At 36.3% G+C, this 23,109-nt stretch overlaps 1 protein-coding gene across 1 annotated transcript; it reads left to right on the top strand.

The window, feature by feature from the left end:
* The first annotated feature begins 1,628 nt into the window (after positions 1 to 1,628).
* Positions 1,629 to 3,341, top strand: LOC133833083 (uncharacterized). Its single transcript, XM_062263342.1, has 4 exons — positions 1,629 to 2,102; positions 2,220 to 2,391; positions 2,478 to 2,677; positions 3,057 to 3,341. Exons 1-4 carry the CDS (start codon positions 1,629 to 1,631, stop codon positions 3,339 to 3,341), a joined length of 1,131 nt encoding a protein of 376 aa, XP_062119326.1.
* Positions 3,342 to 23,109: the final 19,768 nt, after the last annotated feature.

The raw sequence follows: 23,109 nt of genomic DNA, 5'->3' as shown, positions 1-23,109 counted from the left end.
AGAGAAATGGATGTTGGTGCACACTTTTTACAATGGTTTGGGGGAAACACCAGGACTATTTATGAGAAAACATGCTAATGAGGCCTATGATCTGTTAGAGGAAATGGCCATGAATAATTATAATTGGCCTACAGAGCGTAAAAACAAGAAAGTGGCAGGAGTTTTAGAAGTTGATCCTATTGATCTGCTTACTGTGTAAGTTGCATTTTTGACCAAGCAACTAAAGTAGAACAACATATCCGCTCAGGCGATGTAGGTACAAAAGGCTTAGGGCTGTGAGATTTGTGGAAGTCCTCATCCTCATGAGAAATGCCCAAGTACTTCCAGTTGCTTGTCGGATGTAAATAACATGTCGTTTGAGCAGGCTCGTGCTATAGGTAATTTTCCAGGACCATCCAACAATCCATATTCCATGTCATATACCCCAACTTGGAGAAACCACTCGAACCCGTCTTGGAAAAAAAACCAAGGAGCACAACCACCATACGTTCAGAATATGCTCCAGTACCCACCTCACCAACCAACATATGGGTTTAACCCTAGACCCTATTATGATCTTCGCCCATCCTAACCACCACCACACCCTCAAGTGAACCCATCAGCAGCACAACCTGACCTGATGAACAAGTTCATGACAGAGTCAAGGTCTTCAATAAGGAATTTGGAGACACAAATTGGCCAGCTAACGAAGTTAATGTCAAATAGGGGTAAATCCCAAAGAGCAATGTCAGGCGGTCACTTTGAGGAGTGGAACCAAGTATGAGGGGCCTACAATTCAAGATGAAGTGGAGAAGACATAGGATCAACAGGTAGCTAGTCTAGAGCAAGAAAAGGTTACTGAAGATCTTCAGAAGAAAGGGAAAGACAAGCCTACACCAAAAATACCATATCCTCAAAGGTTCCGAAAGGTCAATCTTGACAAACAATTCTCCAAATTTCTCAAGGCATTTAAGAAACTCCACATTAACATTCCCTTTGCAGAGGCTCTTTAACAAATGCCTAGTTATGTGAAGTTAATGAAAGAGATATTGTCTAATAAGAGAAAAATGGAGGATTATGAAATCGTGGCTTTGACAGAAGAGTGCAGTGCAATTACTCAAAAGAAGCTTCCTCAAAAGTTAAGAGATTCGGGTAGTTTCACTATACCTTTCAGCATTGGTAATTATCATTGTGAGAGTGCTTTATGAGATTTGGGTGCAAGCATTAATCTAATGCCGCTGTGTGTATTTAGAAGACTTGGTTTGGGGGAAGCTAGACCCACTACTGTTACTCTTCAATTGGTCGACCGTTCATTAACACACCCCCGAGGTATTATTGAAGACGTTCTTGTCAAAGTGGACAAATTCATCTTTCCCATTGATTTTATTGTTCTTGATATGGAGGAAGATGAATATGTTCCCATTATTTTGGGGAGACCATTTTTAGCCAGCAGTCAAGCTTTGATAAATGTTCAAAAAGGAGAGTTGAGTCTAAGAGTGCAGGGCGATGAAGTTGTATTTAATGTGTTCAAGGCTTTGAAGTATCCTAGAGCAAGTGATAGTTGCTTTAGTGTGAATGTAATTAAGGAATGTCTGTCAAAGTGAAAACTCATCAAAGATCCACTTGAGATGAGTCTTATTTTGCCAAGTATGGAAGACTGTGATGACACTGAGGTCATTGAATATGTAAATTGGTTAAATTCTGCTGGACTTGTTTATAAGAAGAAATATGAGGAGCTTAGACAAGTGCCCGAGAGACCACTACCATCTATTGAGAAGCCACCGATACTTGAATTGAAGACTTTACTAGAACATATTAAGGATTCTTATTTGGGTAAGAATGATACTCTCTTGGTTATCATTTCAACTTCATTATCTACTGTTGAAGAGGAAAAATTATTAAGAGTTCTTCGAGCTCATAAATTGGCCATCTGTTGGACCTTAGTTGATATAAAAGGTATTAGTCCCTCTACTATTATGCACCGTATTCTAATGGAAGAGGAAAGCAAGCCTAACATTGACGCTCAAAGGAGGACAAATCCCACTATGAAAGAGGTGGTTCAGAAAGAAATTTTGAAGTGGTTAGATGCTGGTGTTATTTATCCAATCTTGGATAGTTCTTGGGTACGCCCGGTACAAGTGGTTTCGAAAAAGGGTGGAATGATGGTAGTAAAAAATGCGAACAATGAGTTAATTCCAACTCGTATAGTGACGGGGTGGAAAATTTGTATTGATTACTAGAAATTAAACAAGGCAACAAGGAAAGACGACCTCCCATTGCCTTTTGTTGATCAAATGCTCAATAGATTGCCAGACCATCAATTCTATTACTTCTTAGATGGGTACTCTGGTTATCATCAAATACCTATTGCTTCCGAAGACCAAGAGAAAATGAATTTCACTTGTCCTGATGGTACGTTTACTTTTTACGTAGAATGCCCTTTGGATTATGCAATGCCCCTACTACTTTTCAATGATGCATGATGTCAATATTTTTAGATATGCTGGAAAAGAGCATTGAAATATTTATGGATGATTTCACGGTCTTTGGCTCCTCATTTGACATGTGTTTACAAAATTTGGAGGATGTGTTAAAAAGATGCGAAGAATCTAATTTGGTCTCGAATTGTGAAAAATGTCACTTCATGGTGAGTGAAGGAATTGTTTTGGGCCATAAGATTTCAAGCAAAGGCATAGAGGTAGATTGTGCAAATATATCAACTATTGAGAACTTTTGATGATGTTTAGAGTTTTCTTGGACATGCTGGATTTTATAGGAGATTTATTAAAGATTTCTCCAAGATTTCTAAACCCATGTCAGCTTTATCAATGAATAGAACATAGGTTAATTTTGATGATGATTTTCGATGTGCCTTCAATACTTTGAAAGAGAAATTGATCACTACACCGATCGTGGTACCACCAAATTGGCAACTTCCCTTTGAATTTATGTGTGATGCGAGCGTTTATGTAGTAGGAGCGGTTCTGGGGCAGTGAGTTGAAAAGGTATTTCGAACAATTTATTATGCTAGTCAGACCTTGAATGATGCTTAATTAAATTATGTAACTACTGATAAGGAATTACTTGCAATTGTCTTTGTGTTCGATAAGTTTAGGCCATATTTAATTGGTAATAATGTGATTGTCTACACAAACCATTATGTTATTAAGTACCTTATCACCAAGAAGGATGCCGAACCCCGCTTGATTAGATGGGTCCTATTATTTCAAGAGTTTGATATAGAAATTCGTGACAAAAAGTATACAGAAAATCTAATTGCAGATCATTTATCTAGATTGGAAAAAAGAGAAGAGCCTAATGAGAAAGAGGTACAAATTGATTACAACTTTCTGGATGAATAGTTATTTTATATTGAAAGTGAAGAAAAGCTACCGTGGTTCGCTGATTATGTCAATTATTTGGTAGCTAAAGTTGTGCCTCCGGACATTTCAAGGTAGCAACTTAAAATGTTCAATTCAGAAGTCAAGCATTATTATTGGGATGAGCCCATTCTCTTTCATCATTGTGTTGATCAAATAATTAGAAGATGTGTCTGGGAGAGGAGATGATTTCCATTCTTACTCATTGGCATACTCTACATTGTGGCGATCACTTCGAAGGAACAAGGAAAACAACAAAAGTTCTGCACTGTGTGTTTTATTGGCCCACGTTATTAAAATTCCTAGTACCTTTGTCAAGAGTTGTGATCACTGCCAAAGGACTGGTAACATATTAAGAAGAGATCAAATGCCGATGACAGGAATTCTAGAAGTTGAGTTGATCGACGTGTGGGGAATAGACTTTATGGGACCTTTCTCTTCATCTTATAATAATAAGTACATTCTACTTGCAGTGGACTATGTTTCTAAAAGGGTGGAAGCTGCAACAACTACTACTTGTGATGGTAAATAGGTACTTCAATTCCTTCATAAAATTATTTTTACCCGGTTCGGTACTCCAAGAGCAATTATTAGTGACAAAGGAAGTCATTTCTACAACAAGTCATTCATAGCTCTATGCGCTCGTTATAGAGTTCATCATCGAAAGGCTTTGTTTTACCATCCACTTGCAAATGGTCAAGCAGAAGTGTCGAATTGGGAGATAAAAAGCATCTTGGAGAAGACTGTAAATACATCAAGGAAGGATTGGTCGAAAATGCTTGATGATTCACTTTGGGCATATCGCACAACCTTCAAGACTCTGATCGGTATGTCATCGTATCGATTGGTGTTTGGTAAGACCTGCTATTTACCGGTGGAACTTAAGCACGAAGCTTACTGGGCTGTAAAAAAGCTGAACGTTGATCTCTTTATAGTGGGACTGAATAGGCTTATGGGGTTGAACGGGCTCGATGAATTTCAGAATGAAGCCTATGAGAATGCAATGATTTATAAACAAAAATCTAAGGCCTTTCATGATAAAAGGATATTTAGGAAATATTTCGAACTAGAAGAAAAAGTGTTGTTATTTAACTCCCGATTAAAGCTCTTTCTGGGTAAATTGAAGTCAAGATGGTCGGGACCATACATAGTTGTTGTATCATTGCCTTATGGAGAGGTGCAAATTCATAGCAAGAAAATGGGACACTTTAAGGTGAATGGTCAGAGATTGAAGCACTATTTGGAAGACCCGGTGGAGAAATGCAAGTATGTGGTGATCTTGGAACCCCTCTGAATTGGGTGTTCAAAGTCCAGCTAAATGACGTTAACGGCAGTGCGGTCGGAGGCATTCCTATAATTTATTTTTGTTTTTGTTTTAATTATTAATTAGTTGAACAATTTTATTAAATTTCATTTTGGATTTATAAAGATTCATTTTTTTATTATTATTTTTTATTTTCAGAGTAGGTTGTATATAGAAACCGTACAATTCGTGAAAATGTAGTTTTAAAATACATCTAGAGGTCAAGTCGCGACTTACCCTTATATGTTGCAGCCCGAAACAAAGTGAGAGAGCTCAGAATATAAGGGAAGAGGAGGGTCATGACTTGCTCTTATAAGTCGTGACGTGCTATGAAGTCAGAGAGCATGATAGTTTTAATGGAAGAGGCAGGCCGCGTCTTCCTACAATTGAGTCGCAGCACCTGCATAATAAAAATTCGCAAAAAAATGAGGCGGACCGTGACTTGCTATCATTGGGTCGTGGTGTGCCACCATCAGGAAGGGAAAACTAAGTATAAACTCACTTTCTCTTAAGCCATCACCCACATTCCGAATATTTTCTCCTTCAAACCCAATTTTTTTCTTCAAATTTTCTCCCATTCTCCTATCTTCATCTTCCCTAAAACCACCATAAATCCAAACCCAAACCTTCATAGATTCATATTACTTTCCTTCCTTCTTCTAATCCTAACCCTAGATAGTTTTATATGTGGCATTAAAGATAGGAGGAGTATTTGAAGAGTGTGGGCAATATCAACAAATCAAAGGCAAGTAAGTCTCTAATTTTCTATGTTCTTAAAGTTCTTGGTTTGAAGTAGTTTTTTGACAGATAGACAAAAGATTTGATTAAAATTTTCGAACAAATTGTGAGTATATATTGTGTTCTTTGAGTTGGTATTATGATTTTCCTATTGTTGGGGTGTTATTTAGTTGAGTGAAGTAAGAAAATTAAGAGGAACTGCAACATAATTTTGTAATAGCATTTGGAGAATTGTTTTTTATTGTGGGACCAAGAAAAAATCTCGTTAGGGCTGCTTCATCTAAAAATGCAAATCGCCCCTCCACATCCCAAAACAAGCCACCACAACCACAACCAGTGCCCCCACCACCACCCATCCTTAGGAGTTTGACCCTGCTTTGTAAGGATGCCTTTAACCATTATCAAAGGTTGTCTCAACGACAAGTCATTGAAGAATGGGGGACGAAATATCAAGACCAAACATATCTTTAAGAAACAAATAAAATCATTCGAGTCAAAATTAAAGGTCAAAATTTGCAGAGTTTTGTGGACCATTGAATGACCAAGGCCATTTTCTCCATGGTTTATGAGTTCTATGCTAATTTTCCAGAAGCGGTAAATAGGAAGGTATTTGTGAGAGAGGTATGGGTGGAGTGTAATATTGATAATATCTATGCTTTATATGAGTTACCGATGTTGTCACAGGATGATGATGAATACTATCAGATGGCGTATCATAGTGAGATCGATTGGACTGATGTGGCTGAAACAATGGGCATTCCCGGAGCTAGTTTTGTGATGTAAGATGGGCAACCAAAGAATTTCAGAAGGTTTCAAATGGATAGAGTGGCTAAGGCTTTGACTCTTTTTGTGAGTGCGAGGCTTATGCCAAATACTCACCTATATGAAGTTGGGATTGATCGGTGTCTCCTTGTTTATGCTATTATGAAGGGACTCTCCGTGGATATTGGACAAGTCATACAAACTGTATCCACGACTTGTGTCGACTAAGTACTACTATTGCTTTGGGGCATGGCTCCATGATTACAGATTTGTGTGATGTGTGGGAGGTGCCCAAATACTCCAGTGATATTTATAGGAAAGCAAAGGGGCCTGTTTCTCAAGCTTCTGTATTCAAGTTCAACGCACCATCTTTGGAGCCTCCTGTGCCAAAACCTCGGCAAGCGAGAGTTGAAGAAGAGGGAGATCACGATAATGAACCCGCCAATGCCAATGTTACACAAGAAGAACCAAGGCAAGTAGAGGAGGAGAGGAGAGGAACTTTTCCTTAATTTATGGCTATTGAGGGACCAACGGGTCCACACTTGGCAAGATTGGATTACATTATCCGGAAAAACTAACATACCCATAACTATTTGGGGGAACTTCACGATTATCATTGACCCCAAGAGAACCGGCAAAATAAGTTGGTTTACTGGTGGTCTAACTATTTTCCTTATCCAATACCATGGAATCCTTTCCAAGACCCACTGCCATTTTGAGCTTCGTAGTGAGGTAAGTCTTCTTCTCCCTTCACTTTTCTTATACCATTGGGGACAATGTTAAGGTTTTAGTTTGGGGGAGAGATTTATTTTTAGTTTTATGTTATTTGATGTGTTTTTCAGTTTGGTTCACTGGTTAGTTTGTATTGAGTCATGTTTTAGAGTGTAAACTAAGTTGATGATAATTTCCATTTTGATGTGATTGACTATTGTGTTGTACAATGCAAAGGAAGAATTGATGTGCTTATGAAACAATCTGTGTGCTTGGTTAGAATACTTTGTTTTTTTTTTCACTGTGATTTGTTGACACTAGAGATCTATTTCTCATGATTTGCAAATGTTATAATTGAGTTATTTTATGCACATCGAATTTGGATTGTGGATTGAAAAAGATTGAAAAAAATTATAGAACCTGTTTGCTTACTATTTGAGATGAAATTTGAAATAATGCACATTTAGGAAAAGGATATAGGCAATTTTGGACTAGTTGTGCCTTTCAAGCTAACCCTATTAAATTTTATCCTTAGTTAGCCATTTTGAGCCTTATAACTATTTTCTTGTTAACACAAATTTTGAGCCGAGCTGTGAAGTTGATTACCATTTATTATTTAGACCCATACCATGAGCATGAAAACTATTATGTGTGGGGAGTGAATGTGTAATGGGATGTTATGTATCAGGTGTTATTTAGAAATTGGATTTCTTTTCTTTGTTATGATTGAGAAAAGTTAAAATAAAGAGAAAGAAAGTGATAAGGATTACACTCCCAAACAGTTATCTATTCAAAAATCTATGTTTGGGGGATTGTAATATTGAAAAAATAATAATAAAAAATAAATACGAATAAGTTGGTTTGTATAAATTTCTCAATCATTGAAGAGAAAAAAAGGGGTAACAAGGGAGGAGTATTTTGAAATTGTTGGAAAAGTTTGTTTTGTTGGAATGCTTGTGGTATGATTAAGCCTAAATTGTTTTTTTTTTCTACCTGTACCTAAGCCTTCTATTACAACCTTTGTAAAATCCTATTGATTCTTATTTGTGCATTTGTTTATATTAATGGAGAATAGTAAGTAATGCAGGGATATGAAATAACTTGGTTATGTGGTTAGTTGGTGAGAATTTGAGGAGCATAAAGTGGTTCAATTGTTTTATTTGCTAGTTATAAGAAAATGAGCTTTGGTGTTAATAGTTTGTAGTGAAGGGTTAAGTATTTTGACTGAAAATCTGGATTAATATTTTAATTAGCATGTTGCTTTCCTGAGAATTATATGAGCATAGCAGTTTTGAGTGTCGAAATCGGTTATTTATGTCAACTTGGTTTGTTTATGTTTAAGTCTACTTAGATCCTTTTCTCGAGGGTGAGAAAAGATTAAGTTTGGGGCAATTTGATAAGTCTAGTTTAGGGTAGTTTAGAATGTGTTTTAGTCTTATTTTCGAGTCAAAGTGAGTTTTGTACGGTGTTATGCTTTTTTTTTTTTTTTTAGCTTATTGCTATGAATAGCGGGATAGAATGGAAAAGGAGTGGAGTTGGTGGAAAAAATGGGAAATTTTATGATATTTGTAATCATTTGGCATTAGTTTTTATCATCCAAGGGAAGTCAAGACAATTTGAGATGGTGAAAAGAGCGGAAAAATGAAAATTGAGCATACGAGGAATTAGGGTCGCGACTTTGTCAAGCAAACCACGACTCTGCATAGTCATAGGCTGCCTAACTTGCTGTGAGTTTTAGAGCCACGATTTGGTCTAGAGAGTCGCGATGCTAGAGGGAATAGAGGCAATTCCAGAGGCGCATGAAGACCCAAATGGATTTTGAAACACCTTAGAAAAGACATGGGTCGCAACCTAAGAAAGGCCAAGTCGTAGCCCGTCTTGCCAACAAAGAGGAATTTGAGTTTTTTTTTAATATAAATTCAGACTTTAGGTTTTAAAAAGGAAATTAGGTCAGATTTTTTATTACGTTTTTTAGAGAAATTTTGATTCCAAGACATTATTTTTCTGCCATTTCATATTTTTATTTCTTCTTCAAGCTTTTAAATTTTATAAGTATGAATAATTATTCTTTTGTTTTAGTCATGTCTGATATGAACTAAATCCTCTATCTAAGGGTTAATGTAGTTGCTTGAATTTCAATTTAATTTTATTATGATGTTCTATTGACACTTCTTCTTTATTCTAATATATATGATGTTTTCTTAATGCTAGTAAATACTTGATCACTATTTGCTTGATTTATGATTTTGATTCAAAGCTTGAAAGATGCGAATTGAATATGCTATCGTTATATATACATAGGTTACATATTGGACGAGAGTACCTGTATGACTTGTGTAGTAATTAGGTTACCATTCTTAATGCCTGATATGTGTTTAAGTTTATCACAAAGATGTAGAAAAGTTGCATATAGGTTGAGAACTTATATCTTTAAAAAGAATAGGAATCGATTTTTGTTAACCTGCTATCAGAATGGGAAGAAAATATTTAGAACTAATTAGTGATATTAATAGAATGAAAAGTTGATGAAATTAATTTCCTAGGATTTTTGTTATTGATTTTATCTTTTCATTTACTGCTCTGTTTACATTTATTTAAATTTTGTTCATAGTTTATAATTATTCATTTAAATTTTAATCACTGAATAGAAAGTGAAAAACGATTATTGAAAATTGGTGAATAGTCTCTGTGGGACGATATCCATTCTTACGAAATTTATTACTTTACACGAACAAATACACTTGTGTGCATATATCACCGATTAAATGAATAAGGAATTTTCTTGATAATATTAAATAATTAATTCAAACGATAATTATAACATTCAAATATAATAAAACTGTACTTTTATTTTAATCAATAAAACATGTTTACTTGATTTTAGGGTATTAATCCTAACATAAAGATCACTTTACTACGTCAACAAAAGACTGCTGGGAGCTGAATCAAGATATCCACTGATGGAAAAACTAGCACTATGCCTAGTTCATGCATCTCGAAAGCTTCGACCTTATTTTTATAGTGTGTTTCTTAATCTTTAACGTGGTTTGGTGCAATATTATTCTTGTGTTGGTGTGCATTTTCAGGACTTAGGAATTAATCAAGGGATGGAGTGGATGTGGTGTGAAGTGTGCTAAATTGAGGATGATTTTGGTGGTTTCTTGTAGAGTCCAAGTGTTTTTAGCCAACCGTGAGAACGTCAATAACGACAAACCTTCAAGAGAATTTAAACGACACAGACAGTTTAATCAAGAAAAGTAAATAACACACAAGATTTTATAGTGGTTCAGCCCCGTTCAGTCGGTAATAGCCTAATCCACTTAGAGATTTTATTACTTTATCTACACTCAAGATCAGATGAACCAGTGTCAACTGAGTTTCTTCAGTGTAAATTTTCAGGAATACAAAAGGGTTCTCTCTCAAGGAAAACGCACTTTCTCTCTCTAGAAGCTCAGACCAAATCTCCAATTGCCAAGAAGTCCTTTTCTGATCCCATCAACCCTCTATTTATTGGCTTGGGATCCTAAACTGATATCCCCCTAGGATCGGGATATTATATTACTCATATTATATTTAAATTACACAAAATATTCAAAATACAACAGATTCCTCAATTTGAGTGAGGAATGAGAGATTCCCGCGATGCTCAGACCGATTCTTGCTGAAGCCGTTTCTGGGAATTTGACATAGTCTGATCCATTAATTTGATGAATATCTTCTTATGGTCGGACATATGCATGCCAGACAGCTGCATACGGACCATACCCCTTAGACTCTCTTCGGACCAAAGTCTGACCAGTCACCTTTTGGGCTCACCTTCGGACCACAGCCTTGGGGTCTCCTCGAACCATGGTTCGACCACACCCTCATGGGTGCTCCTCGAACCAAGGTCCGATCCACACTTTGGCTCTCCTCAGACCAAGGTCCGAGCCACACTTTCCTTGGCTCTCCTCGGATCAAGGTCTGAGCCACACTCTTCCTTGGCTCTCCTCGGATCAAGGTCCGAGCCACACCTTCCTTGGCTCTCCTCGGATCAAGGTCCGACCGGACCTCTTGTGGCTTCTCCTCGGACTAGGGTCCGACCCCATCTCTTAGGGCTTTCCTCGGACTAAGGTCCGAGCACATTACTTGGACTCCTCGGACTAAGGTCCGAGCACACCACTTGGACTCCTTGGACTAAGGTCTGACCGGACCTCTTGGGGCTCCTCAGACCAAGGTCCGATCACATGCTTTCCCTGGACCATGGTCCGACCGGGCACACCTTAGCCCAAGTACTCTCCTCGGGTGCACTTGGCTTGGTTATGACATCTCTTAAGCAGTCCAAACTCTTCACTGATGTATTGGGCTACTGCTAAGCCAGATCACCCAACTATTCCATGCCACTTGCCAATTCTATTGCCACATCATCATTTTCAAATTTTGGGATAACATTTTCCCCCCAAGTTTATTATATGATACTTTCACATAATAAACTTTTTAACTGTTCATCTTCCCGCCATGCAACAGACCACAACTTATAGGCCACGATCACTGCAAAAAACTGTCCATGATCGTGGGGAGAAAAAATAGCCCCGGAATGCCAAGGGTCCAAAAATAAACAATAAGCCCCACTTTTTTTTTCTTTAAATACCCCCTACTCTTACACATTTTTCTTTACACAGGAAAATCACATTTTTTTAAAAACCTTTCTCTTTCTTTCTTCTCTCTTGGCCGAAACTCCAAAGTTTCTCCTTCTCTTTGGCCGAATCTTCAAGGACTTCAAGGGAAGCTCTTCATTTCTTCAAGCAATCTCCAAGCAAGTCAAAGGTTCTCCAACCTTGAGTAAGTCTCCTTCTCCATGCCTTTACATTGTTGTTATTTTTCAAAAAATTTCATGAAAAACCCATGCCATGGTCGAAACCCCTTTGATAGTTTTTTTCTTGAATTTGTTCATGAATCTCATATGAATGCTTGCACACTGTGTTGGTTTTTTGGGTTTTGAAGATGTTTGTGCTATGGGTAACCCAACATTACCCTTAATTTCATAGGAATTTCAAGAAAAATAGGTCAATTTGATATAAATCATGATTATGGGCTTTGGGGTTTTTGATAGCATAGAGGATTTTCAAGAACATGAAAAAAACTTTTCTAATTCCATCCTTTGATCTTGTATTTGTATGTTTGGATGAAATAATGTGTTTATGTTAGGGAATCTAGGGCTTTGCTCTTACGGTTTGGGTTTTATGGTTAGATTTGGGGTATGAAAAATGGGTAGGTTAAGGAAGTGGCCGATCGGCCACTTAAATTTCTGGGCAAACATGTGGTCCGATCGGATAGTAGTAGTAATAGTAATAGCTAGTAGTAGTTGTAGTATGTTATTACTGTGGATTTTGGTTCAAGGTGGAACTTAGTTGGAAACTCCTAGCAATAGTTATGGATTTTATAAGTTTAACCTATAGTTTAAAAATATTAATTATAACATAAGGTTTGATTAATATTGCTGGTTATTAATATGATAATTATTATAACCTAAGGTTTAGATAGAGCTAATAAGAATATGACACTTGTCATGAGCATGGATATTCCTAAGGTTTAGATAGAGCCAATAGGATTATGTCATTTGTCATATGCATGATTATTAAGAAATTATTATTTTAATGATAAAATAAGGGAAATATAAGACTTAGTCTTCACCAGAATCTGTTAGGAGCATTACTTTTATCACAATTTTATTTATTTGTGGATTAGGTTGTTATTTAGATAATTAAATAGATTTTTCGTAACTTTAGGGTATTATAACTTTCGACCTATTTTTGACCCAGTTATGTTATGAATTTTGAAAAATAGTATTTCTAAAAAGTTGTAGATAATTTAATTAGCTTTCTAACGGTATAAAGAGAGTCTAAATCGGAGTCCTACAGCTCTAGATATATTGATTTTTACTGCAGAGGAGTTTAGAGTTACGAAATTTAGGGAGTTAGAAGTTAGGATTCTATTTGTTTTTATTATTTTTGTTTTAAAAATCAAGCTTTGAATCCTTAAATCTCTCTGAACAATTTGACCAATTCCTAAGCCTTTGGCTGAAGGATATTCAAATATTTTTAATTAAATTTATTATTTTTATTCAAAGCCAAAAAGAAGATTTTTATTCCTAGAAGTCTATAAATAGGATCTAGCACCAAGACTTTTCATTCATTCTTCAAGCATTGATCAGAGCCTTCCAAGTGCTAGTGAGACTATAGTATGATAAAAACTTGGGTTGGGGTTATAAGCTTAATAAACACTTGGGAAGTAAGGTTCATAGTGTGTATTTCGGTTTCGAGGTGTAGTTCGATCATAGCAATTTCAAAGATATTCCTATTCTTAGTTCTTTTCAGTATTGTTTCATTAGTTTTATAGTCCTAAGTCAGTCTTCTCTATTCTTGGTTAGGCATCTAAGTTCTTCGAACTTGAGGTTTCTTGTCGGTTATAATATTCTTGGTGGTTTTTAGTTCATTCATCGATTTCTTTTAGAATACTCACCTCTATATTATGGTTTTTAGGAGTGTTCCGAAATTCCGACTTTGTTCTCATCATCCCGGTATATTGGTAAGGAAAATAGATAGAATATTATGTGTTATGCCATATGTTATCTTATGATTTATGTGTTATGTTAACTTATGATTTGTGTGTTATGTATGTTTGTAGACTTGGGTATATGATCTATACACTAACAAGCCCCAATAAATTTATGGGCATATGACTTGCTTAGCTAGCAAGCCCCACAAATCTAATGGGCATATGACTTTTTTAGTTATGGGACCCCTAGTAATAACGGCCATTATAGTATATGTGACATGTGTTATGATATGTTTTAGTATATGTTGATATGAATTTTATGTATATGATTTATGTGTTAGATTTTCCTTGCTGGGCATTAGGCTCACTCCTTTATGTTTATATGTGCAGGAAAATAGCTTTGGTGGCGGGAAAGGTTCTTGGAAGCTTGGGGATGTGTATTGAGGCGGAATGGAATCGAAGGACCGAGAGTTCGATTCGAGGATGAAGTTTTTTTTTTAGTCTTTTAGTTATGATTTATTTTTCTGCACTTAATTTTGTAACCAATTTATTTAAGTTATGTTTTGTTTTATTTTCAAAACAATGGGATCCCAATGTCCTACTTATTAATTTTATATAGTTTTGAACCATTAGCTTACAGTTTTGAAATAAAGTTATGGTTATTTCATATGTATGTTTTCTTAAGATTAGTATAGTAGTTATTAATGGTCCAAGGTCTTGAATAGTTTGGTCGTTACATTTCTGCATATAGTTTGATGACTTATTGCTAATGGATGCCTGAAGAGACCACAACAGTGAAAATGGAGTTTGAAAAGTGATTTAAAATTATTGGACAATGGGGTCACGACGTTTATAAGTAGAGTCGTGACGCATTCAAAGTCAGAGAGGATGCTAAATTCTTCAAAAGGAAGGTATGCACGGTGCTTGCATTAGATTTGTAGCGCATGACATTATAAGGAGGGGCCGCGACGCTTGATAAGTCAAAGGCAAGCCGAATCTTGGAATCTAGAGGCGGGCCGTAGCACATCTATTAGAGGGCCACAACGCTAAGAATCCATACGTGAATGTTGAAGGGCATTTTTTTCTTCCTCTTTGGATGAAACATTTTAGGGTTGAATATTTAAGCATTTTTGTTTAGAAATAGTGGGGGATCTTATCAGTTTTTAGTGTAGCTTTTATGAAGGGAGGCAAGGAGTGTTGAGAAAGCTTATACAGGATCTTGTTTATTTTCATGTAAATCTTATATTAAACCAATTAATATGAGACGACCTAGAACATGTTTCTATAATTGAATTCAAATAGAAATAATGATAAGAACACTTACATTATATGTAGCACAATTTATTAGTCCTTCCTTCAGTTTCTCTAACCCTTGAATCCTTTTTGTCGCAGGGTATTACCAAGAAACTGAACCGATCTTCAAATTTCTTCACAACCTTCCAAAGTATCCTTAGAATCACCTAGACTAGAGTGGGCAATTATCAACACACGAGATAGATACAAAGAGAAAAAGAATAGAAGAGAATATTGAGGCTAAGAAAAGGACTTATGCTATATAGAGAATCTAAAACCTAAAGCATCAAGAGTAGATCTTCTGATCATCTACCAGATCGTCTCTCAAAAATCTTATTTCAACTCTCACTTAGCATTCCTTTTATAGACTCAATTAGGTCATTTATTTGAATTAAAAAATAAATAAAATAATAGATAATATTAGCCATTAGGTCGAAATTATCATGGGCTTTAGACCCGTGAAATTTCCCATTTAATTATAAGCCCGTTGGACTTAAAATCAATGCCTGCATTATTTTATGTTGATTAATTAATTAAATAATTATTTAAATCCATTATAAAATTAATTATTTATAATTTAAACCTTGATTTAAAGTTATTTATTAATTTAGACACCAATTTGTCTTAATTAATAAATCTGTCCTAAAATCTATTTTCTTCTCTAAATTGTAAGACTCTGTGAAACTATACAAAATTGACTTGGTCAACTTTGATAATTCTAATTGATAATTAGATCAATTAATTGAGACTATCTAGATGATTTTATCAAAGGTACAGTGGGGACCATGGGCCTATGAAATCAAGCTCCACTAAGTTATCATAAATTTAACAAATAAATTTACTAACTTATTAATTTCTCATGACTCCACTAAAGACTCAGAATTGCACTCTTGAATTCATAGAACAGTCTATAAGTAATAGAGATACGTTATTAATTATCCATTATTACAACCATAATTGTCACTCAATCCTCTATAGACGGTCTGCAATGAGATGGGATTAAAAATATCGTTTTACCCCTCATTGTATATTATCCTTAAAACACTTAGTTCCTTGTAAATGATATTTCAATAAACTAATATTAATTATGGAAATGAGATCTCTATCATTCAGCACCTTGAACCAAACTAAAAGGAAACCATCATTTTACTTCTTCATCAAAAGCTGTATATGTTCATATCTATGATTAACACTCCCACTCAATTATGCTACCAAGTTTCCAAGATGTAAGTATGGGCTAGTCCGTAGGGTAAGCTGATAATGAACAAGTCAAATAACTCAAATAATACAATCAGTTAGGATGTCAACCACTCATAATTGAGATTAAATTGACCTATGGTCAACTATATGATATGACTAGAATAGATGATAACAATATGTTTTACTTATCCTATCTAATGTCAATATCAGTCCAGTCCGATGTAACAAATACACCCGATCTTATCTACTTTGGTAATGTTCTGGAAAGAAAATAACACTACAATGTGTAAGTAAATCATATCGTAGATTGGCAAGTCAGTGTAAATCATGTGCACTAACTAATCTTAGGACTAACTTATGTTTGAACATATAATAATATTTATATTCCACTTTGATCACATCACTATAAATATGATTAGCTATATGCTCAATATTTAATAGAAGTTTATGTTAAACAAATAATCATGAAAATAAAACATGTGAGCAAAGTGATTGACTAAGTCAAAAATTGATTTCTATTCTTTTATTGATAATAAAATGATATTATAAAGAAATTGGGTTTTCATTAGGGCATAAAACCCCAACAAGGAGAACATTTGGAGAACGATTTCAAAGATCAATTCTAGAGTTCTTTTTCCTCTTAATTTTCTTTATGTTAGATTTTAGTATTATGGATTTCTTTGATATGTTGATGAACTAATTTCAGTTTTAGGGTTTTTAATTGAATCTCTTCAACCTATTTTATGAATTAATGCAAAGTTTATGATTTTTCTTCTTCTCTATTAAGACCTGTTCAATTTGTGGTTTTGATATGTGATTGATTGGCCATCTTTTTACATAATCTATATGAGTTTGAATTAAAATTTGAAAAGTAAGGTTTGAATATGCTATAATTGATCAGAAATAAATTTAATCTTGAACGAGAGTATCATGATTGTTTGTGTGGCTTTTGAGTTGTTAATCTTAATGCTTCTTTTATGTGAATTTATGATAGAAATATAGAAAATTCTCATTTAGGTCGAGTTTAATATTTCATAACCTAAGTATTAAATGTTTTGTTAAACTCACTATCTTAATAAGGAAGAAAGATTGAGAATCTTGCATTGGTAAATAATAGAGTGGATAGTTGATAAAATTAAATTCCCTAATTTAGTCTTTTCTTGAATTAGTCTCTAATGTTAATAGTTAAGTTTTAATTCTAAGTTTTTATAATTTTTTGATTATTTATTTTATTTTTAGTTTTTTTAAAGAACATTAAATCTTTTTTGGTCAAATAGAATTGGAAATTAATTGTTGGTAATTCGTAGTCAGTCTTTGTGGGACTATTATCAGATTTATCAAATATTACTATAGTTGTGATTACGTATACTTGCGTAGCAATGAATTTTGAAACAAGTTTTTGGCGTCATTCCTAGGGAGTGTTTTATTGATATCAAAATAATTAATTTCTGTGCTACTTCGGTAGTTTTTTTTTTTTTTTTTAATTCTAACTTGGTTTATGTCTGAATCCTCTTATCTCAGGTAGTTTTTGTTTATGCGACGAGGTAAAACAACAGAGATATTGCCCTTGAATCTTGAGATTGAGAGAACTTGTAGACAGAACCAGAAGAATAAGAGGTTGGAGGCAAGGATGGCTACAAACCAAGGGAATGCAGTCAATAATGTCGAAGGGGCAGCTACTGCTGAGGTCCCTGCTAAACAAGGGGCAAGAACTGTAAGAGATTATGTACTCCCAAATTTTACAAGAGTGTATTCATGCATCAGACACCCCACAATTTCCGCTAACAACTTTGAGATTAAGCCGACAATACGACAAATGGTCCAGTCCACACAAGACCCCTCTGCAGGCATGCTTGGACCTAATTGGGAAGGACCTTACCAAATTGAATCCATCATTTGAGTTGGAGTCCATAAACTAGCTCGATTGAATGGATAATTGGTCCCACGAGCTTGGAACGTTGAATATTTATGACCATATTATCAATAGATTATGGAATGATGTCTATTTAGTTGTAACCAAGCTTGTATATTCCCAAATGGGTTTTTTCCCTTCTTGAGATTTTCCCACAAGGTTTGCTCTTAAAGGTTTTAACGAGCCCTTTTATCAATAAAATGTTATTCATTTTCATTATTATTATTTATTGTTTCTCGCAAGATCTCAATATCCAATAACCTAAGATTTCTCAATCATAGGGATTTAATGGGGCATAAGTGGTATACAATCATACCATAAGCATGGATCACTGACCGAGCACGAAAATAAACATAAGTGCACGGACCATTACGAGTCTGGATTACCCAGTACAAATAAACTGAAAGGATAAAGTTGGAATTCTATATTAACCAACAATATTCATAAATAGAGAGAGAGGGCTGGAATTTTTTTTGCAAAAAAGTTTCGACCTCACAACCTTGAGACCATACTCAAGGATGAGGAAAGTTACTATTACTAAGAAATAAATAACTATACTAGCGAGACTACACGCCAATAAGTATTTTTAAACACATGGTATAAGTAGTATTCAACCTTGAAAATAATGAGGTCGAAAATGAGGTCGAACATGTGCTTGTGTGCATAAATAAGTATAAAATCAAGGCCTTAGTAATAAGCTCAAAAGGTTTCGATACAGAAATATGATGCATAATACTAAGGCAAAAACCTAAAGGTAGATGATGTGCGAAAAGGTTTTCCAACTAGAAAATTAAAAGCATAAAACTACTATTAAGCTATAGCATTCACAAGATAATAAAAATAGCTCAAACTCGAACTATAAATTGTGTTTTCCCCAAGGGCATAAAAAAAGGAAATTACAATTATAAAATAAAAATACCATGGGTCACAACCCATGTTTGAATCTTCATGGATCTGTAGCCCCGACATCCACCAACTTGGCTTGCTCCTTGGCCTTTGCACCCTCCTGAAGTGCGAGCTTGGCTTCCTCCTCCTCCTCCTCCAAATGAGATTGCCACGTGTTGACATACTCGGTCTCCTTGCAAAGCAGGAAAATGGCATCGATTGTCGGGACTCGTGGCCCAGATACGATGCATCGCTACATCAACAACGCTGCACTTCTTGGTCCTGAATTCTTCAAGAAGACGAGCTTTCCTAGTCTCAATGATCTTGAAAGTTGTCTTCCTATCCTCCTTGAGCTTGGAATTAAGCTCTTGGACCCTCTTAAGCTCTAGGTCTTTTGCCTCCAGCTCTTTCTGTGCCCTCTTAAGGTTATCCTTAGCCTTAATTTGTGCTTCCTTTGTAATGCCTTGGATAGCCAAGACCATTACACTATGTATTTTATATAGTGTAGGACTTGCTAATCAAGTCATTTGGACATAAACATGTTACTAAGTCATTTGGATTAGGGTTAAAAGATTTTGATTATATAAATAGCTGTTTTTATTAAAAAGTTGAGTTTGTACATGGGATCCCAAAAAAATAGGTGTTTACAAGGCATTTGCAACCCTCATAATGATTACCATTAAAGCCATCCTAAGTGGAAAAAACAAATTTGGCTCTAGTCCTTGTTGATCCCTCGGCCATGGTGATCGAGCAGCTGCAAATGTACACACTGCCCCTAATGCTCTGCAACTCACGGCCGGTCCAGCTTTCCCTTTCCCTTACTTACACCACATAGCACCCATGAGCCAAGGCTTAGCAAGAAAACTTAATTCACAATCACAAATGAACAAAAGATATATATATATATATACAATAACTTAAATCAATCAATTCAAAAACAATAGAACATAAGCAATAAGCTAGGCAATGATGAATAGTTCAATCCAACATGTATTTCAATCTCGATATTCAATACCGTTAGTTAAGTGAAAAAGGCACTTCTGTTTATTTAGAGACACTCAAGCCTGGTGCCCTTAGGCTGAGCCCTCTGGTTATTTAGCTGACCCCGACACGCTTAGGCCGGGTTGCATTCCGCACGCTTAACATCAGCATTGGCTCCCTTAGGCTGGACTTTCAAATCAAATATAACAAATAAATAGATTGCGGAACACGCAATCGATTGCATCATAAACAAGCATGCTTATCTAGATATTCTCAAATATAGATATATTCACAATCATAAGCATATTCGTTAACATGGGTCCAAGCCCTAATCAAAACTTGGGTGCATTTTTCTTACCACGAGTCTCGAGCTGAAGGTGTAAGGCGGTCTCGAGCACAATCCTCAATCCTGAGCATTAACGGTAAACCTAGTCACAAAGCGATAATGGATAAACATTAAAACCTAAACCAATTAAAAGCTTCAGAATAACATACGATCCTCTGGGACCTCAAATTCTACTAAACCGGGTAGTAGAATCCTTCCTGAGCACTTAGGTTTGAGTTCCTGAGCCTAAAAAGATGGTTTGGCTATTTCTCTCAATTAGAGCCGCGGTCCAGCCTCCTAGGACCACGACGTCAGGGAAATTTCAGAGACCCCTAAGGCCCTTTTGAGTTCCTGCGGGCCATGACGCTCAAGAACAACGCCTCAACGCGACCTCGTGAACCTAGAAACTTAAGCATTTTCCAAACATTTTCTTGAGACAAAACCCCAAAATTAGTCCCGAAATTTCTACCAAACTGAGAATTAAGTCTTAATATTATAACAACACAATACAACCATTAAAACTAACCTAAAACCTCAACATAACTTAGAGTCCCATCCCTTAAGTTCAAAGCTCAAGAACACCTAAAACCCACCAGAAAATTCATCGAAACAGAGCATAAATCTTACCGCAGCTGTGTAGTCACGACCCCAAGCTGCTCCGAATCTAATTCTAGCCCCAAATCTTCAACTTCCAAAGCCAATTTCCTCAAGAAAACCAAAGCACTCAATAACCTAAGAGGGAGGGACAAGAAACGAGAGTGAGAAAAAGGGAGTTGCTGCTTAGATGTTTCTACCATATTCTGAGAGTTTCCCCTCAACTAAGTCACCCCGACACTTAGAAAAGACCAAACTACCCTTTGGTCAAACCTAAATCATTTAATGCCCCCAAGAGAAAAATTGTCTTTTGCCACCATTTCCCGCTAAACCTCAAATGGTCCTATAGATCCCCAATTAATCCCGACGTGCCCAAATAATCACCAAATAACTATCTGGCACCCGATTGATCCCAAATGCGCACTAAGTCCCTGAAATACCCCTAGACTCCCCTGAGCCGGGCATTTAACCCCATTGTGGCTATTCTGCTAATCAACTCACTAGGATCGCCTCGAGCCGAATATCGCAAATACATCAACATAATAATGTGGTCTCAATCATTTAACACATATAATCACATTTATACCCTTAACGAGTTAAAATTACAAATATGCCCTTATTAACAAGAACGGGCCCACATGCATATTTAATTCACCTAAACATGAATATATACTCATATTACCTTATAAATCATGTATGCCACTTAGTCACACATTTAATCGATTAATTTCATAAATATATATATATATATATCCAAATTTGCCCTCCCAGCACACTAATCTAGGAAATAAGCCTTATTAGCAAATTTTGGGACGTTACATCATTGGTAGTTTGAGCGTATACCTTATGCATTGCAACCTCATGGTCTAACATATTGTTGTGCTAGACAAAGGCAAGGAAGGTCTGCATTGAGAACATATATTAAACACTTAGAAGCAAAGAGTTTGGCATTAACCACAGAGTTAATAAATCTTAATGGCAAACTTACCAAAGAGAACAACTCTACACTCTTGTCAAAAAGGGCATTGGCGTTCTCACAACCTTTTATGAACTCCCACTGGGGAGTCCCGAGGTTCCTGTAGCATTGATCCATGTGAGTCAAGGCATCCGAATCAAGTTGAGCTCTTGAGGTGCCGGCAACATTGTCGATCACAAACTTAGGGACGTAGATTTCGACTGTGAGCTTGCGATCCTAGGTTGGAGTGACAGAAGGATGAGTTTTCTTCACCTAGCTCTAAAAATGAGGAAAGAAAGCCTCTTGGAGCACTGAAGGAACACTGATAAGGCCCGACTAAGCCTGCCCCGAGGCCGCTGAAAAAGCCTCGGTCGTTTTGGTGACCTTGGAGAAATGAGCTCTCTTCGAGGACACTCAGTTGCGCTTGGACCCCTTAGACATGGTGGGCTGGCTGAGGATGTTATCAATGCCTGATCCATCTCGCTTGAAAAAAGGAAAGTAAATATTTGTACTTCATGTTTGAAAAAAATGTGAGAACTTCTAAGTAAAGGAACCTAACTGGAAGAACCCTCTGGCTCGAACTCGCGGACAAGGAAATCACTCTCTCTTTGATGATTCTAAGGGAGTTCCTTCTTGAGAAGTAGGGGTTAGCCTCGAAAAATCCCTATAGTCATTAGTCCCGTGTTGGACGACTATTCCTTCCCAAACCTCGATTACACTATACATGGTTTGGTATTTAAAATGGTCTTATTTTAAAAGGGTCAGAGACCACACATAAATAGTTCTAACAAAAATTTACTTTCGTCAGACAAGCTTTGAGAGCACTCATCTTGTGCTTCCGTCGGTGAGCTTGAAGGTTAAACTAGGCGAAGGATAGAGGCTTGAGAATGCGAGTTCAAATGCTTCCTTTTTTAGGGGAGCTTGGTCATCGGGACAGGGACATCTTCCCATCTCACGTACTTACGAGTTCCAGCATAATCCGTAAACTCTCCTACAAAAAGGGGACCGCACAGAAAAAGCTTATCCTCATATAAGAGGTAGTTGATAGACCTGTGACTATACAAGAGCCTCAAGATTTCTTCCCTTTGGTCCTCCATGGCCTTAGTGGGCTTCAAGTAGTGGTAAATGGATGCACAAATAACTTGGATGAGCATTCCGAGCTCTAGATGAAAGAATTCAAGAAGAGAATTGCGAGGAAATACTTACGGATTCATTGAAAACAATAAAATAAGGACAGATCGAGCCCGTCTGTTCAGAAGAAGATGGTCTTGAATTTTGGAGAGTGATTAGGTATGTCTTCGAACAACCTCCTCTCCCTAGGATAACCAGACAGGTAATAGAAGCCATCCCCATGATGATCTCAGAAAGGGTTGCTTTTCAGGCAAAAGAGATACAAATTCTCATGTGTCAAGGGTCCATCCCATTTCTTCTTGCTGTATAGAGACTTCAATGTTGCAAGGACCCTGTATGAAATGGACTGGAGCTGGAAGGGGGCGATACCGACGTAGTCGGTGAACTTCCTGAAGTACTCCTTTAAAGGCAATAGTTCCCAAG

This window comes from Humulus lupulus, chromosome 1 (genome assembly GCF_963169125.1).
Source record: "Humulus lupulus chromosome 1, drHumLupu1.1, whole genome shotgun sequence".
Classification (NCBI taxonomy): Eukaryota; Viridiplantae; Streptophyta; class Magnoliopsida; order Rosales; family Cannabaceae; genus Humulus; species Humulus lupulus.
Note: the sequence above shows the minus strand (reverse complement) of the source record. Positions and strands in the feature narration are given on the sequence as shown.

Excerpts from the sequence above, each read along its gene's own strand:
- LOC133833083 (XM_062263342.1), top strand. The coding sequence starts at position 1,629 with ATGGAAGACTGTGATGACACTGAGGTCATTGAATATGTAAATTGGTTA. Across the intron at positions 2,103-2,219 it reads CAATCTTGGATAGTTCTTGG|AAATTAAACAAGGCAACAAG; the intron begins GTACGCCCGGTA and ends ATTGATTACTAG. Across the intron at positions 2,392-2,477 it reads GAATTTCACTTGTCCTGATG|ATATGCTGGAAAAGAGCATT; the intron begins GTACGTTTACTT and ends CAATATTTTTAG.